The sequence below is a fragment of the Prunus persica genome, chromosome G5 (assembly GCF_000346465.2).
Source record: "Prunus persica cultivar Lovell chromosome G5, Prunus_persica_NCBIv2, whole genome shotgun sequence".
Classification (NCBI taxonomy): Eukaryota; Viridiplantae; Streptophyta; class Magnoliopsida; order Rosales; family Rosaceae; genus Prunus; species Prunus persica.
In genome coordinates, this window is record NC_034013.1 from 1,041,629 (window position 1) to 1,058,365 (window position 16,737).

Below are 16,737 nucleotides of genomic sequence, written 5' to 3' on the forward strand. Positions count from 1 at the left end.
TTTTAATTACTATTTGACATGACCCACCTCGGATTTTTCCTTGGAATCCGTGATGAACCTTATGCATGTCCGACATCTGTGAGATGTTAGGTGCACTTTACTAAAATACCCTTAACCCCAACTGAGAACAGCTAAGGGATTTGACTCTTGTTGAAATTCGAGCAATCTCCTTCATAATCGACTCAAATCCCAAAAGAAACTTTGTATATTTTAGATTTATTAAGCCACAAAGATGAGATTACACTTAATCTCTAGGCAACGAAAGCGAAGATTAAAACTTTGAGCTTAAAACAAAAGCTAAACTAACTATATTTAGGTCTAAAGAGATTGAAGCACCTAGACTATTCGAAATCCTATTAGAAAAGATTGAAGAGATTACCCTTGTAGTTATATCTGGAGCTAAGCTCTAAAGGTTGATCACTCTAGGGAAGGCCTTTATCCAAAGAGATTCTCCAAGAGAGCCATACAATTGTATGGTCTCTAACTTCATACACACCAAATTAAGAAGATGGAGAAGGAGATGAGTACCCCCAAGAAGGTGGAGGTGCTAGCACCACCCCTTGTGGTGGTCAACCATGGTGGAGGAGGGGAGGGAGGGCTTGATGTTGCCTCTTTCTCCTCTCATCATCCAAAACCGTAGGGAAAGATGAAGCCCATCATTATCTATTTATAAGCTAGGGATTTAAGTTGGGTCACCCATGACCCATATCACTTAAAATAACCCATGTGGGTGAAACCCATCTCTTCCTCTTTATGTGGCCGGCTTTGTCACTTACAACTTATGCTACAAGCCCAATGGACCTCGAACCACAAATCAAATTCTAGGCCCAATCCAAATGTCCCGAGCCTCGATTAATTAATCATTGCTCATCATCTCCTAATTGATTTTCATCTCTCACCTTTATGGCTGTGCGATCCATTAGGTTTTAATCGGCGAGGCAGTGTGCGATGTAGACTCTTCCTTAATCGATTGGGAATTAAAACCCTTTTTTGGTACAAATATTCCCTTGCCAAATTCGAATGACAGGTGCTTCTCCAGAAAGCGCTTCTAAACATTTTTGCCAAACGTTGTCAGAAACGCTTTTTGTTGTTAGAAAACGCTTTTAACTATTCTAGAAGCACTCCCAAAAAGGCTCTTATTTTACTCAAAATTACAAATTTACTCTTATTATTAACAGAAAATTGGAAGAAATTTGAAAAACTTAACGACAAAGGTTAATTTGGTTGTTTTAATCAATTCTAGTGCTAAATTGATTGTTTTTTTGTTTTGTTTATTTAGAGAAAGTAATAGAATTTTATTGAAGAAAAGATATAATTAATACAAAAATCGAGCTATGTCATCGGGGATTAGGCGAGTGTCTTTATACCAATGAGTTCGGTTATCGGTAAAAGTGATTAAGTTAGATTATGGTGATAATTCAGAAAGTAAAATGGTTGGAAATCCATAAATAAATTCACATCCCTAATAGTGTCGTCGTTACTAAATGCACATCCCTAATAGTATGATCGTATTTATTCAAATTTCTTCAGATTTATCGACAAAAGAAAAACACGTGACGTTTGCGCCTCACGTGAATCTCATGCGGGGAATTTCGTTTTGTTTGTTTTGGTTGATCAACTGATGTACGAAAGTTTGAGTCAGAAGACTGACAACACGCACACACAACCAACCTTAGCCCGAGGGCCTAACATTATTATTATTTTTTTTTTCGGGAGCAAAATGCCTGCATATTAATAAGATTAAAAAAAAGTAAAAAGTAAAAAAGCCAAAAATAAAAGAATAATAAAAAATAAAATAACGAAGAGCTTTCTTTCTTTGTTTTCGTTGGAATTGGAGAGAGAGAGAGAGAGAGAGAGAGAGAGTGGAGAGAGGGAGAGAGAGGAGGGGGATAGAATAGTAGATGAGGAGGCATCAGAAACGACGATGACGACGATGAATCAACAACCAATCAAAAAGAAGAAGGGTCGTCCTTCTCTATTGGATCTTCAGAAACGCGCTCTCCTTCAACAACAACAAAACCCTGATTTTCTCAACCGCCATCGCCGTCAATCCACTCGCCGGAACCCTACTCCTCCGCCGTCCGATTCCCTCGCCGGCGACGACGACGACGATGAGCGCGCAAAGAAGAAGCATAAGCCCCTTCTCGGGTTTAGTCCCAATTCTGCTCCGACATTGTTGCCGTCTAATTCGGGTTCTTTCGGCTCCGATTCGAACGCGGATGGTGAGGATCCACAGGCCGCTCTCAAGATCAGTACCGTCCATCATGGATCTAATCATATGGTGATTATCATATTACGATAATTAGGCACAAATCGATGTCGTTGTTGGTTGCCGTTTTTCTTTTTTCCTTGTGATGAAAAAAATAATATGAAATTTATGGGCTTGTTTTGATTTTGCTGTACTTTGAGAATTAGCATCTTTAGGGATTTTCGCGCGAAAACTTGAAGCTGTTTTTGGGGAGGGAGAGAGTGGGGATGCGTTTGACTTATTTCAAGTTTTGGACAATATATTTAATTTTATTAATTTGTTTATTTGAAATCTGGGGTGGGAGGGATTCAGTTTCTCTTTATTTCCTAATTTAAATTTCTTCATAATTCCTTAGTACCATTCTAGTGTATTATATCGTACTATAGAAAGACGCAAACCATTTTGTCTGAAAAAGCTTCAGTTTGTCTTTTCTTGATTTAATTTTCCCTTTTCTTTTTCAATGATGACAGAAATAAAATTATATTTTCTTGGGAAATTTCATTTCAGCATTGACATAGGTCTTAATGGTTTCTTTGCAGAGCCAGGAGGTTTTGAAAGCGACAGACAGTACTAGTATACATGGTATCACACTGTTAATCAATCCCAATTTCTTGCTCAAAAGGTATCTTCCTGTGGTTAATTTTAATGAATGTCAACTTTTTTGTTTTTGTGGACAGGGTCGCAGGTGGAGTCTGGTCCCACGACACCTTTGCCAGACAAAAAGTTGTTGGTGTTCATCCTTGATAGGCTTCAAAAGTAAGTATCTTAGGTTCCAAAGTTGTTGTCTTTTTCATTGACTCTTTGAAATGAAATGGGTTTTCATTGGTTGGTCTCAACTTTCTTGCAGAAAGGACACTCGTGGAGTGTTCTCTGAGCCTGTGGATCCAGAAGAGGTGCGTATTCTTATGTTGAAACTGCTTGTTATGATGTTATTTCTAGCTGGTTTTGCGAGTACCCATTTCTTGGTTTGATGTAAATATGTTGGTTCAGCTTCCTGATTATCATGAAATCATTGAGAACCCGATGGATTTTGGAACTGTGAGGATGAAACTAGATCAGGGAGCTTACTCCAACTTGGAACAGTTTGAGGTTCGTATTTCAATTTTGTTCTTGCTTGTTTGGAGTTTTGAGTTTGACACACAGACTCACTCACCAGAGTTGCATGAATGTCACCATCTTCTTGCTTGCTTTCACTCCCCCTTGTTTCCATCTCAGAGTTGGATAAGTAAATTAAATGGAATGATTGTTGCCTAAGGTGCCTTTTTAAGTAAAGTTGACCCGTTGCTAGTAAAAGAAGGCAGATGAATCAAGGACTGAGAACATGATGCAACTTATCATTGCCTTCGGTTTTCAACTTATTGGCCTTGGTCTGTTTAGGAACCATTTTGATTATATGGCACTCTAATGTATCACTGAAATCTTAGAAATTGGGATAAATTATTGTGGTTGACCGTGGGTTTATTCTTATGAGAATTCTATTCTAAGTGCCACAAACTCCGATGGTATCTCATTGTTTATGGCGGTGCTCCACTTTGATTTGTTTAGTAAAATTAGTTGATATGTTTTGACAGGAATTTAAGACTTCATGTTTAATTTGTGCAGAAAGATGCGTTTTTGATATGTTCAAATGCAATGCAGTATAATGCACCGGATACTATTTACTTCCGACAGGTTTGGCCCAGCTTCAACTTACATTTCTTCCAATTTAGGGAATTTGATCATTTCTGAAGGTTAATGATGACTTATTTCGTTAGGCACGATCTATACAAGAACTCGCAAAAAAGGACTTTGACAATTTGAGGCAAGCCACAGATGATTGTGAGCCCAAACCAAAACTTGCGAGGAGAGGAAGGCCACCTGGCAAGAGCATGAAAAAGTCAATTGATGGGTCTCCACTTGATCGTGTCGGTCCTCAAACTATATCTGAAACAACTCTTGCTTCTGGAGGAGAGAATCCTAGCTTGTCCAACGCTTACAATTTAAGAAGACCTGCTTCACACAACATACGGTCTTCTGATGTGTTAAACAGGGCTCCCAATGGGTCTTTTAGTGGTGAAACAAGTTGGTTGTCTGGATGGGAGAATGAATTTCCAAGTATGTGATTTCAACTGAGTGTGCTCCACTGTTGTGTACTTTTTTTCAATTTCAGTTTCTTTCTTGATTTTGTTTTGATTGTCTAGTTCATTCAACACACACTGAGCCTTTTTTTCTTCTTTGGTTGCAGCTTCAGTATTGAGAAGTGTGCAAAAGTATGGGATGAAACAGTTTACCGTAGATGAGAATAGACGTGACACTTATGCCCAAGGTCTGGCTTCTGGGAATGAACCACCTATGTTCACTGGTCTTGAAGGAGAGTGGAAGCAACTTGTGGCGGTATGTATAATGAGAAATTTCTTGTATTGTGTTCTGCATGGCAGACTGGAATTGTTTAGTCATGTGCAAGATGACAGGGTAAAAAAGAAAAAATAGAACAATGTATTTGCTAATATGGCTACTATAGATGCCAACTCTCATGGCTTGATTAATGTATCATCTTGTCCTGCATGTGAATATGATAAGATCGTTTATTTACAAAGGAATAGTATGTCTTTTTCATAAATTTATAAAATAACAATAGCTCAAATATACTTTTTATTCATGGGACTTGTATAAATATATGATTTTTGTATAACATGATCTCTTATTTTTTGATTTATTATTTTCCTAAAATAAACCAGGTAGGTGTACACTTTGAGCATGGTTATGCAAGGAGTCTAGCTCGATTTGCTGCAAATCTTGGACCTGTTGCTTGGAAGGTTGCTTCAAAGAAAATTGGCAGTGTTTTGCCTAGTGGACTCAAGTTTGGTCCGGGATGGATAGGAGAAAATGAGTCATCAACGTTGCAGCAGTTTTCAATCTGCGAGAGGGGAGAAGAGAAGGTTCAATGCTACCCTGCATCTGATGACCATACAGACAGACTTCTACCTCAAAGTACATCAGGCTCAAATCCCGTTGTTACACATAGATTTTCGCAGCAAAGCCGTGATAACATGGAAAGCAGGAGAGAATTGAGTTTCCACAATGAGTTGGCGTCACTTAACAGCGGTGTTTGTGGGATAAGACCCGTGCCTCCTTTCCTGGTTCGGCAGAGTTCCGCAAATCACTTGGGTAAGTTTAGTTTCACTTCTAGTAGGTTTATGTCTTCTATATGTTGTAGCTCAAACTGAGAATGTTAATGTGCCTGCCATATTAACAGGGAAGCCATGTTCAACCAACACTTCAGTGCCTTCGCAAATGCTCGGCATGGTTTCGGACGGCAACACCATCATCCATCAAATGCCGATTAAGGATAGTTCTTCAAATGAAGCCAAACAGTCGGAAGTTTCAAGTAGATCAAAATCTAACAATGTGCTTGGTGGGGAAGCATCTTGGCATGGCCCATCCATATACAATAAACAGGTTTCTTATACATTCCCCTCTGACCTGAACGTCAAACTTGGTGCACCGGGCTCACCTGGTTCCGTCGTTCAAATTGGTTTGCAACAGCAGCCAGATTTAGCTTTGCAGCTTTGATCGGAGCCCTGTAGCGTATATAGACAATAATAGTAGGGATTACATTAACACGTTGGGGCTCTTTTTTCTTATTTCTTTCTGATTAAAAATTCTTATGAAGGTCGCTCTCTGATTGCCGCAAGGAATCATGACAAATTCACAGTAGTAGGGCAAAGTTTTTGTACAGATTAATCATTTTTATGTTAAAATCTATTGGTTTAGCAATTTAATCCATAATGCATTATTATTGGTCATGGAATTTTGAGTTTGGCCTCTTCCGAAAAATCTCCTCAACTCAGGAACAGTACTGAGCCAAATAGCAGAAGAAACTGGGCTATTAATACACTAGTCGATTTGAAAATTTTCGACATGCAGAAGAAATTGTTAACCAAATTATCATAATTGTTTGTTTGTTAGATCCCGTATTGTAATATTTATGGGATGAAATCACAAAATGGACCAAGTAATCACAAGAAATCACCAGTTCTCTAATGCTATTTTAAAACAGAATCGTTAAGAATTTTTGTAGTGAAAGGATTATTGGATTCGATTTTGAAATCCAGATCTTGATAGATTTGTTCACTGTTCTTTTAACACACAAAAGAAATTAAAGAAGAATATCTCTAAGCCAACCAACCAATTTCAAGTGCTGAAAATGAAATAATAAATTAAAATTGTCAAAACAAAAAATTTAATTTCACGAAATGGAGATGCGGGGTATCGATCCCTGTACCTCTCGCATGCTAAGCGAGCGCTCTACCATCTGAGCTACATCCCCTTATTTGATATTTTAGTTGATTGCTCCAATTTTATAACATTCATATTTTCTAATTAATCATTACTAGACTTGTAAATGGGCCAACACCTAGCATGATTTCAAAATGGCTTTCCAGAATTGCAGGTTGGAATTGCGATTGGGAGTTCTTTGGAGCTTATCAAAAGTGTTCGTGGTTCTTTTGGTCGAGGGAATTGGACTTTGTATCCAATTCTTAGCCTCATCCGCGATGAGCAACGATATTTTGAAGAGTGCAGGTGGATTTGGACCACCAGAAATTGTAATCAAGCGTCATCTTACGTCGCTGGCACTATCGAGGAGGAGTACGAAAGTTCGGGTTGAACGGCCCCTCACCTCTCTTGTGCACATCCTTTGCAAGGATGGACTCCCTTATCCTCACCATGCCTAATTTGGTTGTTGATTGGTCTTGAATCGTTTCAACATCCTTTTAGTTGGATCGTCTTTCTGGCGCTTCTTCTTGATTAGTTTTGTATTGTTTGTTTTTAGATTCTCTATGTTTTGTCTGTTTCCTTGCATGGACAGACTTGTTTTCTTTTATGAGCGTGAGACTCTTGTTCAGAGGTTCTTGTGCTTTGAATAGAAGATCTTTTCGACCTAAAAAAAAAAAAAATTGCGATTGGGAGTGAGAATATCGGGTTGAATTCCAGTCCTGTCGGTTAATAATATCAACTTTATCAAATAATTTATTGGGACTTTCCCTCATGTTAAGATGAAGCAGAAGCAAAATTACTTTTCTAATAAATATAAGTTGATTTTTTTTTTTTCTTTTGTACAAAGATATTGATGAGGGGGGAATCAAACCTACGAGTTCAGGTGCATAATACGATTTAGACGTATATTTTTTTCATATTAATTTATTCCCTCTAATACTAATACTATAGCTAATAGCTTCTGGTGTGACACATAATATGATAATTTCTTATTTGTTACAACTTAGTTACAAACTTGCAAATAAAAAATATTATCACATGAGTGATGAGTCGAAAGTAACTAGTCCTAGTTGATAAATATTGCATGCATCAACATCAATTCAGCGATGCTTCTTCTTTGCGTGGTCTAGAAAAGAGACGTGCATGTGAAAGAAGGAAGGAAAGCCCAGAATATTAACATTGCTTGATTGAAGAGTCTGAGACAGAGACAGCCAACTCTTTCTTTATTATTCTTTTCTGTTCTTTTTGTTTCTTTTATTCTTGGTTTTCTTTCTATTTTTGGTGGTGGTGATTCTTTTCAAAGCTAAAACAGATATTCATGCTTAAATAAATATTAAAAGAAGAAAATAAAAAGCCCAAACAAATAAAAAAGCCAACAAGAAATTGAATGAATGAATCCCACCTGATATCACTACTTTACATTAATCTGTATTTCTATGCCTTACAATTTGCTCTACACACCAACATGATCGAGACCTCCAGCTCTAGCTATTGCTCTGTGCACTGTGTTTCACACAAAGAAAAGAAAAAAACTAACATTAATTCCAAAATCAATAGTTCAAGTTTGCCACAACATTCTGTAGCCGCCATTGTTGGACGTGGGAGACCCAAACCATCTCTGCGTCAACATCTTCAACCGCTCATCTCTAACCTCACAGAACATGTCAGCCCACCCTTTGGGCTCCACCGGCTCAAACCCTAATCCTGGTGTCCTGTCCTTGGACTTGGGGTTCAGCTCCTGCGTCCAATCCACCACATACGCAGACACCCGTCTTCGAAACTTTGTCTGAAACTCCGGCCACACCTGGTACTTGTAGTGGTTCACCACCCCCTCCTCCATGCTCAACTTCCTTGACCTGTACCCTTTCTTCATCTCAAAATGATGTATCATGTTCAGCAGCGAATAATCCACTGCGTCCAGTAGCACCATAGACTTGTGCCTCTGCCCGAACCGCCTCCGGCAAGTGTACCCCTGCGTCACGCCTTCAGCCGGGTGCGTTTTCAGATTCGACGGTCCAAAATCATTGCACTTGATGGAAACCTGACCAACGGCAACATTATTATTATTATTTTTCCGGTTATTGTGTTTGGGTAACAAAGATTTGATAATGTGCTTGGAGGGTTGGGGCGAGTGAGCCCATGAATATGGCGCGAACACAAACTCGTCGACGTCAATGTACAACACCCACTTGCACAAATGCTTGGCGTATATGGCGCTGTGTGAGAAGCCGGCTTCTTGGGTCTTCGGCCAAACCCAAAACAGCGTCGTTATGTTGTAGCCCTCCTGCTGCAGCCCCAAAACGACACTTTCCAGATTGTCGTCGCTGTCGTTGTCGTACAGGATGAAGTGGTCGACTCCGATTTTGGAATGGTAAATCACCCACTCCCTCAGGAACTTTGCCACGTTGTAAACCATTGTACACGCGCACACATCGTGATCCGGATCAGGCTTCGACGACGTCGTTTGCGTGGTCGTCAGTCTAGTCCTAGGCCTAGGACGAGTGTAATAGGCAACGGATGGGACCACCACAAGTCCGTCAACGATCTCCAGTGAGATTTTGAATTTGGTCACATCTTGACGACGTCGTTCCTGCTGCTGCTGCTGCTCGTTATAGTAGAAGGTGTCTTCTAACTCCGTTAAGTTCGGGTGCTGGCACCTGAACACCTCTTGTGTCGAGCTCGTAACAGCGGTTTTCACGGAGTTCTTGTCGCCGTCGCCAAACACGCACCTGAACTCGCTCGGAGGTCGGTTGACGCCCTGACGGTGGTTCAGCCCCTTGACGAACACGACGACGTCGTTTTCGGTGGAAAATGACTCGTAGACGAGAAAGTTCCACCTGATCAGCTCAGGGGAACCTAGACCCGGAGCCCGCGCGTCCTTCTCCTCGCTCCTCGCCAGCACCGGCTGATAAAACGGCCGGAGATGCTTCACTCTCTTGGGCATCGGACATGTGAGGGTCGTCCGGTTGGAAAACGGCAGCGTTTTAGAGAATCTGACCGGCGAAGTGTCGTTGTTCTGGAAGAGGCAGACGTAGGTGTCGTCGGCGGCTGAGATCGGAGTGTGCGGCGAGACGAGGAGGAGGAGCTCCCAGGCGGGAAAGAGAATGGAGACGGTGGAGATGGCGGAGTGGTTGATGATGATGGAGGAGACGTGGAGAGCGCGATGAGTGGAGGGAAGCTGAGGGTCGTGGAAGATTGCGTAGTTGATGTTGTCGATGGCGATTGGGAAGTGTTGGATTAATTGAGTGGTGCGGGAGAGGTGGAGAGAGAAGAAGGCGAAGAGGAAGAGGGAGGCGAAGGCGAAGAAGAGTAAAGCGGGGAGTGTAGGGCGCATGGCTGCTTGGAGGCAAAGGGAGAGAGACAGAAAAGAAGGAGGCCGAGAAGAAGAAGAAGAAGAAGAAGAAGGTGGAGGCAGCGAGAGCACCTGCAATTCCTTTATATGATGGCTCATCGTCGATTGAGATTCGATTATGAGAAATCTTTTTATATTTTCTTAATTTTGGGGGAAATATCTGGGTTTGAGAGAGTGAGAATGGAAATGGTGTACGGGTTTTTATTTATTTACAAGAAGAGGTCAAATTCTGGTGGGACAAGGATTCCTAGTTGGACAAGGATTCAAATACAGGCGGCGGCTTCTTTTCTAACACTAGTTGTACTAGTTCCTTCTGTCTTGATACTACGTCGTTTTCTTATCTATTAAGGTAGATTTGAGGCCCTTTATCTTACCACTTGTTATGACTTTTTTATTTACCAATCAATTGTTATGACGTAAGACGCAAAATTTATTCAATACACAAAAAGTTGGTCAATTTACTATTTAGTGCCCCCTTGAACTTATTAATCCCCTCCAAAACTTGTAATTTCAACACCAACAATGCTTGGTGGTATAACCAGTAATGATATTGTTACACGTGTCATTGTTTTCAAATTTGCAAATGGAATGTTTTGAGTAGTGTTATATATGTTAAAATAGAATGAGTGTCTCGTGTGTCGTTGCATGTTTAACAAATGTAATCAATAGTTTAGGACACAAGCATTTTACAATACTAACTGCATATTAGTGGTGGAGGATTTAAACACATGTATCAATGGTTACTATTAAGAATTTCAACTATAAATACCTTGCAATCCTATACTATTAAGTTTCTACCAAATAAATCTTTTCGGGGATAAGCTATAATTTTATTTGGTTTATTTCTAAAGTTCATGGATAACATAACAAAAATACTTTTAACTTCTTTTAAATTACAAAACTGCTATTAATTTCTTAAAACAAACCAAATCCCAAAATCTCATTAAAAAAAAAAAAAAAAATCAAAACACTCAATAGGGCATCAAAGTAATTTAATAATAAAAAATTAAATTCAATAAGGCTAGCCGTTATTTTTTGATTTTTTTTTTTGGTTTGTTTATAAAAATTAAATGATATAGGGTTTATCTATATTATTAGTGCTAAGAATGAGTATATGACTAAATATGTCACCAAAAAAAAAAAAGCCGGCTTCATTGATAGCCTTAATTTGGAATCTCCTTTTTTTTCCTTTTTTCGCTTTTCCATTTCAATGATGAATTCGTCATTTATGTCTCTTTTACTTGATTATTTTGAATCAACATTTTTCTCTTGAAAAATAGTTTATATAGTCTTAGAAACCCTAAGAATACTATCTATAAATGAAAGAAATAATGCGAAAAATAGAACCAGAAAAAAAAAAAAAAAAAAAAAAACTAGGAAAGCCTTATTTCTGCTTTAGTGCTTGCTTGAAGGTCACTTGAAATTCCGGACTCCTTTAATATTTCTGGGGCAAGTTGCTAAGAAAGCAACACAATTGAGGTCCAATTTTTACCCCAGAAACTCCCTAATATTTCCTTGCTTGGCTCATAAAGTAGAAATGTATAGGTCTTTGATTTATATATTGTGAGGATAAAAGCATACTTTCGATGAGATGAACATCTTGATTATGACTTGATTATTTTCAACAAATTTGTTTTTCATCGTCGACCTCCTGATCCAGTGGTCCCCACTAATTTTTGATAAAAGATAGAAGAGAAAAAACTATTATTTGTCCAACTACAATGAATAATTGCTTGTCAAAGAGTATACAAATGAGCACAAAATTAAACAATACAAATAAGTTTCTTTGTTTTTGCCCTCCACATACTCAATAAGGGAGTGAAATGAATCAATTTATGAAAAATTCATGAATGAGAAGAGGAAAAAGCGAATCACATATATGAATTTAAAAAAAATGATGCTCTAAATTAAAACAAAATTTCTGGTCAACTATACAATTGTATGGAGGACTAAGCTGCAAGGCAGGGATAGTGAGAGTAGAGAAGCGTGGAGCATGGAGCACGGCTTTACAGCTAACACTTCGCAAATTCTCTAAGCACAAAGACAAAGGTTGTGCTTCAACCGCACACAAACTACTTCATTCATTTCTCAAGTTTTATGTCATTTTGTCCTTTAATTGCTCCAAAAGTTAACTCACTTGTAGCTTTATCGGTTTTGTATAGAACTATACTATTTTTCCGATATGAAAGTTATTGGATAATCGAAGAAGACACAAACTAACTTACTAATCAAACTCCTTCTGTCTCAACATCAAAATCACTCTTTTTGTTTTCCAATTGTTTTTGTCTACATGACAAAATTATATGATCTGATTCTGATGCCACTTTAATTTTTGAAGGGTTAATTTTTCTTTTTAATACAAACGGGTGAAAGGAGTTCGAACGCATGACTTTTAAGTGTAAAGATAATTATTCTCGACCACCAGTTGAGCTATATGCCCTTTACTTTTCTTTGTACAATCTGCTTAGTGCCTAAATTAATTACCGAGTGCCAATGCTAATCTCACATTCCAAAGAATATTTGCCCATTCACAAACTGAGACTTTTATAATCCGTTCAACAAATCTACAAGTCTTTCAGCCATTTTTTTAGGGGGAAATTGTTTATATATTATTCAAGTTTGAAGATGGCATTTGATTTTGTGGCATTTAATAATGATAATTGGACGCCATGCAACCATTAATATCTTATTTTTAACTAAAAGAAATGACCGATGAGTGCTGCTAATCCATTGGCTTTATCTGGCAGTATTTCCGTGGCAGGGGCATTTTTTTCAATGAAAAGCCAAACGTGCAAGACACTACACATGACGTCGTAAAATAGCCTAGTGATTGTGAGTGACCTATAAATGAATACAAAAATCATTTAGGGAGACTAATTTATTACACTAATTGTTGGACACCAATTTATGTGTAAACGTCTTATTTGTTGTGAATAAATAAAATCTAAAACAATACAGATATAAAATAAATGAAATGATACCATATTTTTTAATAAACAAAAATTAGTGTCTAGTATTACTATTTAATATTTTGGAACATCTCTACCAACTCTAGGCTCTAGTCCAAAGCGATTATCTAGTTCTATTTTTTGTTCACACTATAATTATCATAAGAAAAATAATTAATGTCAATATTAATATTAACAACAATACTAATGTAAAAGATAATGTCCTTTAGCAATAGTCTTCTTCACGTTGAATGATTTGATTTTGTAGATTTTGCTATGTTCTGGGGATAATCTTTTATAGAGAGAGACGTGCCATACAATGTCAAGACTCAAAGCCAACCATACATTATGCATAATACTTCATAAACAATAAAAATAAAAGTCCTCAATCATGCATATAAAGGCTTATTTATTGGAGTGCCTCCTGAAACCGTGGTCAAATTTCACATTACACCCACCCTCCTCCTCTGGCGAATCCATTCATGCCCTACCCCCTCTATCTCTAGACATAATCGAAATAGCAACAACAAAGAGAGACATAGATGGTGGTGTTACCAAGCACTGAGATCGTTCTTGATAAATTTTGGCGAGATAGAAAGAGGAATAGAGACACAGAGGACCACCACCACCGTCCCGTCAACCCAACTCAATGCTCCCCTCTCCCCTCCCTCAATTATTTTTGCACCTTTTCGTTCATTCCTCTTGGAAATTTTTTTCCTTGGTTTGCCCTTGGCGTGGGTGAAGGGTCTTGTTTATTTTCAATTTCATTTTACTTTATTTATTATGTTATATAATTGATATTTTTAATGTTTTAAATTATTTAAAGGTAACTAAATTTTTATTAATTTTTGGTCAATGGACTGTAGGTTCCACTTTGCCACATCACCAAGATTATTGGACAATAATCCATGTTTATAGAATTGCTAAAATACTCATGCCACGTCAGTAATTTTAACAGACTTTTGGATGGACTTAACAGTATGGGGTAAAGCGAAACAAGAAACCTTGGTCAAGGGGGTATAGTAGGTTACTTTGACTTTCAGGGGGTAAAGTGAGATTTGACCAAAATTTCAGGGGCACTACAGTAAATAAGCCTGCATATAAATGATGATTGTAGTATATAAACAGTAGGGCTCAAGTGCTAACAAATTAATAAGTTAATACGATACTTAGCATTCCTTTGGGTTCAAATGACAATCAAATATGACGATATGAATAGTTTATTTTCAAGTCATCATCCTCACAAGGATTCATCCAAATTGGAAAATCGTTTCACTATTTGATTACTGTCTTGAACATTTTATTGTTTATTGACAACATTGTGCCAGTCTATTAATTTCGTCATGATAAGATAACAAAATGCTTTTCGATTTAACTAAATTTTTGTAAGAAGGATCTTTCAGTGATGACCTAAAATATGATCGAGTTAGATCGAGGGAAGCAAAATAATGTGAGACCAAACAAGTGATTAGTGTTATAAAAAATAAAATAAAACTCATTAACTTGTTAGAGTTTGATCGCCAACAAGTTCTACTATGAATTAAACAAGGGGGACTAGTTTTGATAAATTTATGGTCTTACTAGAAGGTTTATTGTTGTCTCAACCCATCAAATATAAGAGCAAGCCCAATGGGGGCTTTAAATCATTAGTGGATGTTGGGCCCCCAGTTCATCCAATTTCGAGTAGCGAGTCTCTATATTGAGGAGAGCTCTTGCCGTGTAGAATACTGGATGTTGGGCCCCCTGTTCTTCTCGAATGAGAGCTGAGCTAACGACCGAGCTGAATACTGCCAGGTATACGAACAAGTCTTCACCAGGAGCTCTCGGGATTTGGATCCCCTGTGAAGTTTGTGAAACAAAGTGTTAAGAATCGCTTTGAGGGAGCAGCCTGCTCGATTTTGATGATGAATGGTGAGGAGTTTGCTTGGTCCATCTCTCTCCGCAGAGAATCTTCTAAATCTCTCCAATCTTCAAGTCTCGAAGCAGGTTATTCACAAGTTTCTCGACATCTTCTGCAAGCATGGCATGTGGGTCATTGTGGTGGCCTTCAGGATTTGGGCGGCACTGATTGACTTCCTCATTGACTTGCAAGGGCTGACCTTCTTGGTTGTCTTGCCTGTATGTCGTATTGGTGGACTGCTTTTGCAAGGGATTCCCTATGGCTTGTCGATTGGAATTGGTTCTTCGGGAGCAAGCTGCGGAGCGCCTTTCTTCGGGAACTTTATTGTGAGGGTCGTTAGGTTGACCTTCCTGAAGCCCGAGCCTCTCATGAACATTTCCTTGTGGACTAGGCCAGCACAAATGTCAGGTCATTGACCCAGCCTTTCGTGCATGTTGGTCCTTGAACTCAATCTAGACTGGAGACTTTGTCTACTCAAGTGTGGTTTGTGGATGCTTGTGACATGCGAGCATAGTGATCACGCTCTTTGTCCTTCTCCTTATATGCCTGCTCCTGGTCAATCTGCTTGGGACCTCTTGAACTGCTGGCATGTGGGTTCGTCCATCCTTCTCTCTTCACCCTGTGGTCCAAGGCCAAGGTTTCGGACAAAGTCTATTTGGTTGAGAAGCTACCTCACTAAGTCATTTTGGTTGTCCATTCCCTAGGTCAATTGGTCGACTCTAAGGCTGAGGTCTATTTTAATTCGTGGACAAGGAGGAAAGAATTGTGTGGAGCCTAAATCCACACGGGCTAGGATTTCATTTGGAGGTGTACACTAGTGCGTACGTCGAACATGTAGGCAAACGAGGGAACAAACTTATTTTCTCCAAGATTGAGCCGAAGTCAATCACAGGTGGCAACGTAGTGGTGGAAAGTATCGAATCTAGCTACGAGGCCGTGTTGGTGGCTGCTGCTAGACCCAGTGGCATAATCGCACTTTGCGAGGGCGTGGCAGCAACCATACTGTGTGGCTACAAAGGCGTTACAGCTGTCTGTTCCTGTAGCAAAGCCATGGTTTTTGTTGTGGGATCCGACATGGCTGCAGTGCTTGCAGCAAGGTGGCCGAGAGGTAGCGCGGTGGTGCTAAGGTGGTGCTTTCGGTCATAGGATCGAGAGGAGGAGCAGCGGGAGGCTGCAACACCAGGAGGCCAATTCAAGGCTTCAATTGTAGCGTCTGGTGGCTTTCTCGAGGCCACGTCATTGTGGTGGCCTGAGTTTGTCCCGGATTAGATCATGTAGCAGTTTTGCTCTTCGTGCATTTGCTCACAACCATGGTTGTTCAGTTGAGTGAAAAATATAAGGAAACGGATTCAAGAGCACATGTTGAGTATAACTCGTGCTCTGAATGAAACCACCAAATGTTTGTGCAAACATTCTCACGGGAGAACATCCACTTGAAGATCCTTCGTACTTTGAACTTCTTTCTCTCTCTTCTTCAATCCTTGTAAAATCAAACTAGAGTAAAATACTACACCTGGGGGTTGTTAGCCAAAGGCCCTTCGATGCCTAAGTTAGTTCGATTGTATCTAGAAGAAACAATAGCTAAAAAAGGGTACAAAGTTTTCTCTATAGGGAAAACTGGGTGGCCGGAGCAGTGTGTGATGGCCTAAACCGTATGGAGAGACAAAAGTGGAGGAGTCGGCGGCTAGGGTGGTCGTTAGCTAAGAGAGAGGGAGAGAGAATGAGAGGGATTTCAGGTATTTTTCAAGGGTTTCAAAATTGAGTTTTAAATTACCTTGTGTGTTGTATTTATAGGGATCTAGGCCTCTAGGGTTTTTCAAAGAATATCTTCTTATTTGGAAGGAATTCTTTCTCCAAATTGTACAGAAAGAGTCAATTAGGGATTTGGTTAGGATCAAATCAGTAATTGATGATGATATCTCCAAATTAGGATAATATCTTAATTGGTGATATTATCTTTTTAAATAAAGATAATATCCCTATTTTTAGTATCAATTAATTTGCCAAATAAATGGGCTCAATTAATTGACTT

At 39.0% G+C, this 16,737-nt stretch overlaps 2 protein-coding genes and 1 non-coding gene across 3 annotated transcripts; 1 reads left to right on the plus strand and 2 right to left on the minus strand.

The window, feature by feature from the left end:
• Positions 1,817 to 6,035, plus strand: LOC18776803 (bromodomain-containing protein 9). Its single transcript, XM_007211224.2, has 10 exons — positions 1,817 to 2,281; positions 2,788 to 2,830; positions 2,926 to 3,004; positions 3,096 to 3,141; positions 3,239 to 3,337; positions 3,851 to 3,919; positions 4,003 to 4,342; positions 4,473 to 4,621; positions 4,966 to 5,395; positions 5,484 to 6,035. Exons 1-10 carry the CDS (start codon positions 1,925 to 1,927, stop codon positions 5,798 to 5,800), a joined length of 1,929 nt encoding a protein of 642 aa, XP_007211286.1. The 5' UTR covers positions 1,817 to 1,924; the 3' UTR covers positions 5,801 to 6,035.
• Positions 6,485 to 6,557, minus strand: TRNAA-AGC. Its single transcript has one exon. It is a non-coding gene; the product is annotated as a tRNA-Ala (tRNA).
• LOC18778091 (glycosyltransferase family 92 protein RCOM_0530710) lies at positions 7,870 to 10,320 on the minus strand. The gene has a single exon (XM_020564302.1). It carries the CDS (start codon positions 9,954 to 9,956, stop codon positions 8,064 to 8,066), a length of 1,893 nt encoding a protein of 630 aa, XP_020419891.1. The 5' UTR covers positions 9,957 to 10,320; the 3' UTR covers positions 7,870 to 8,063.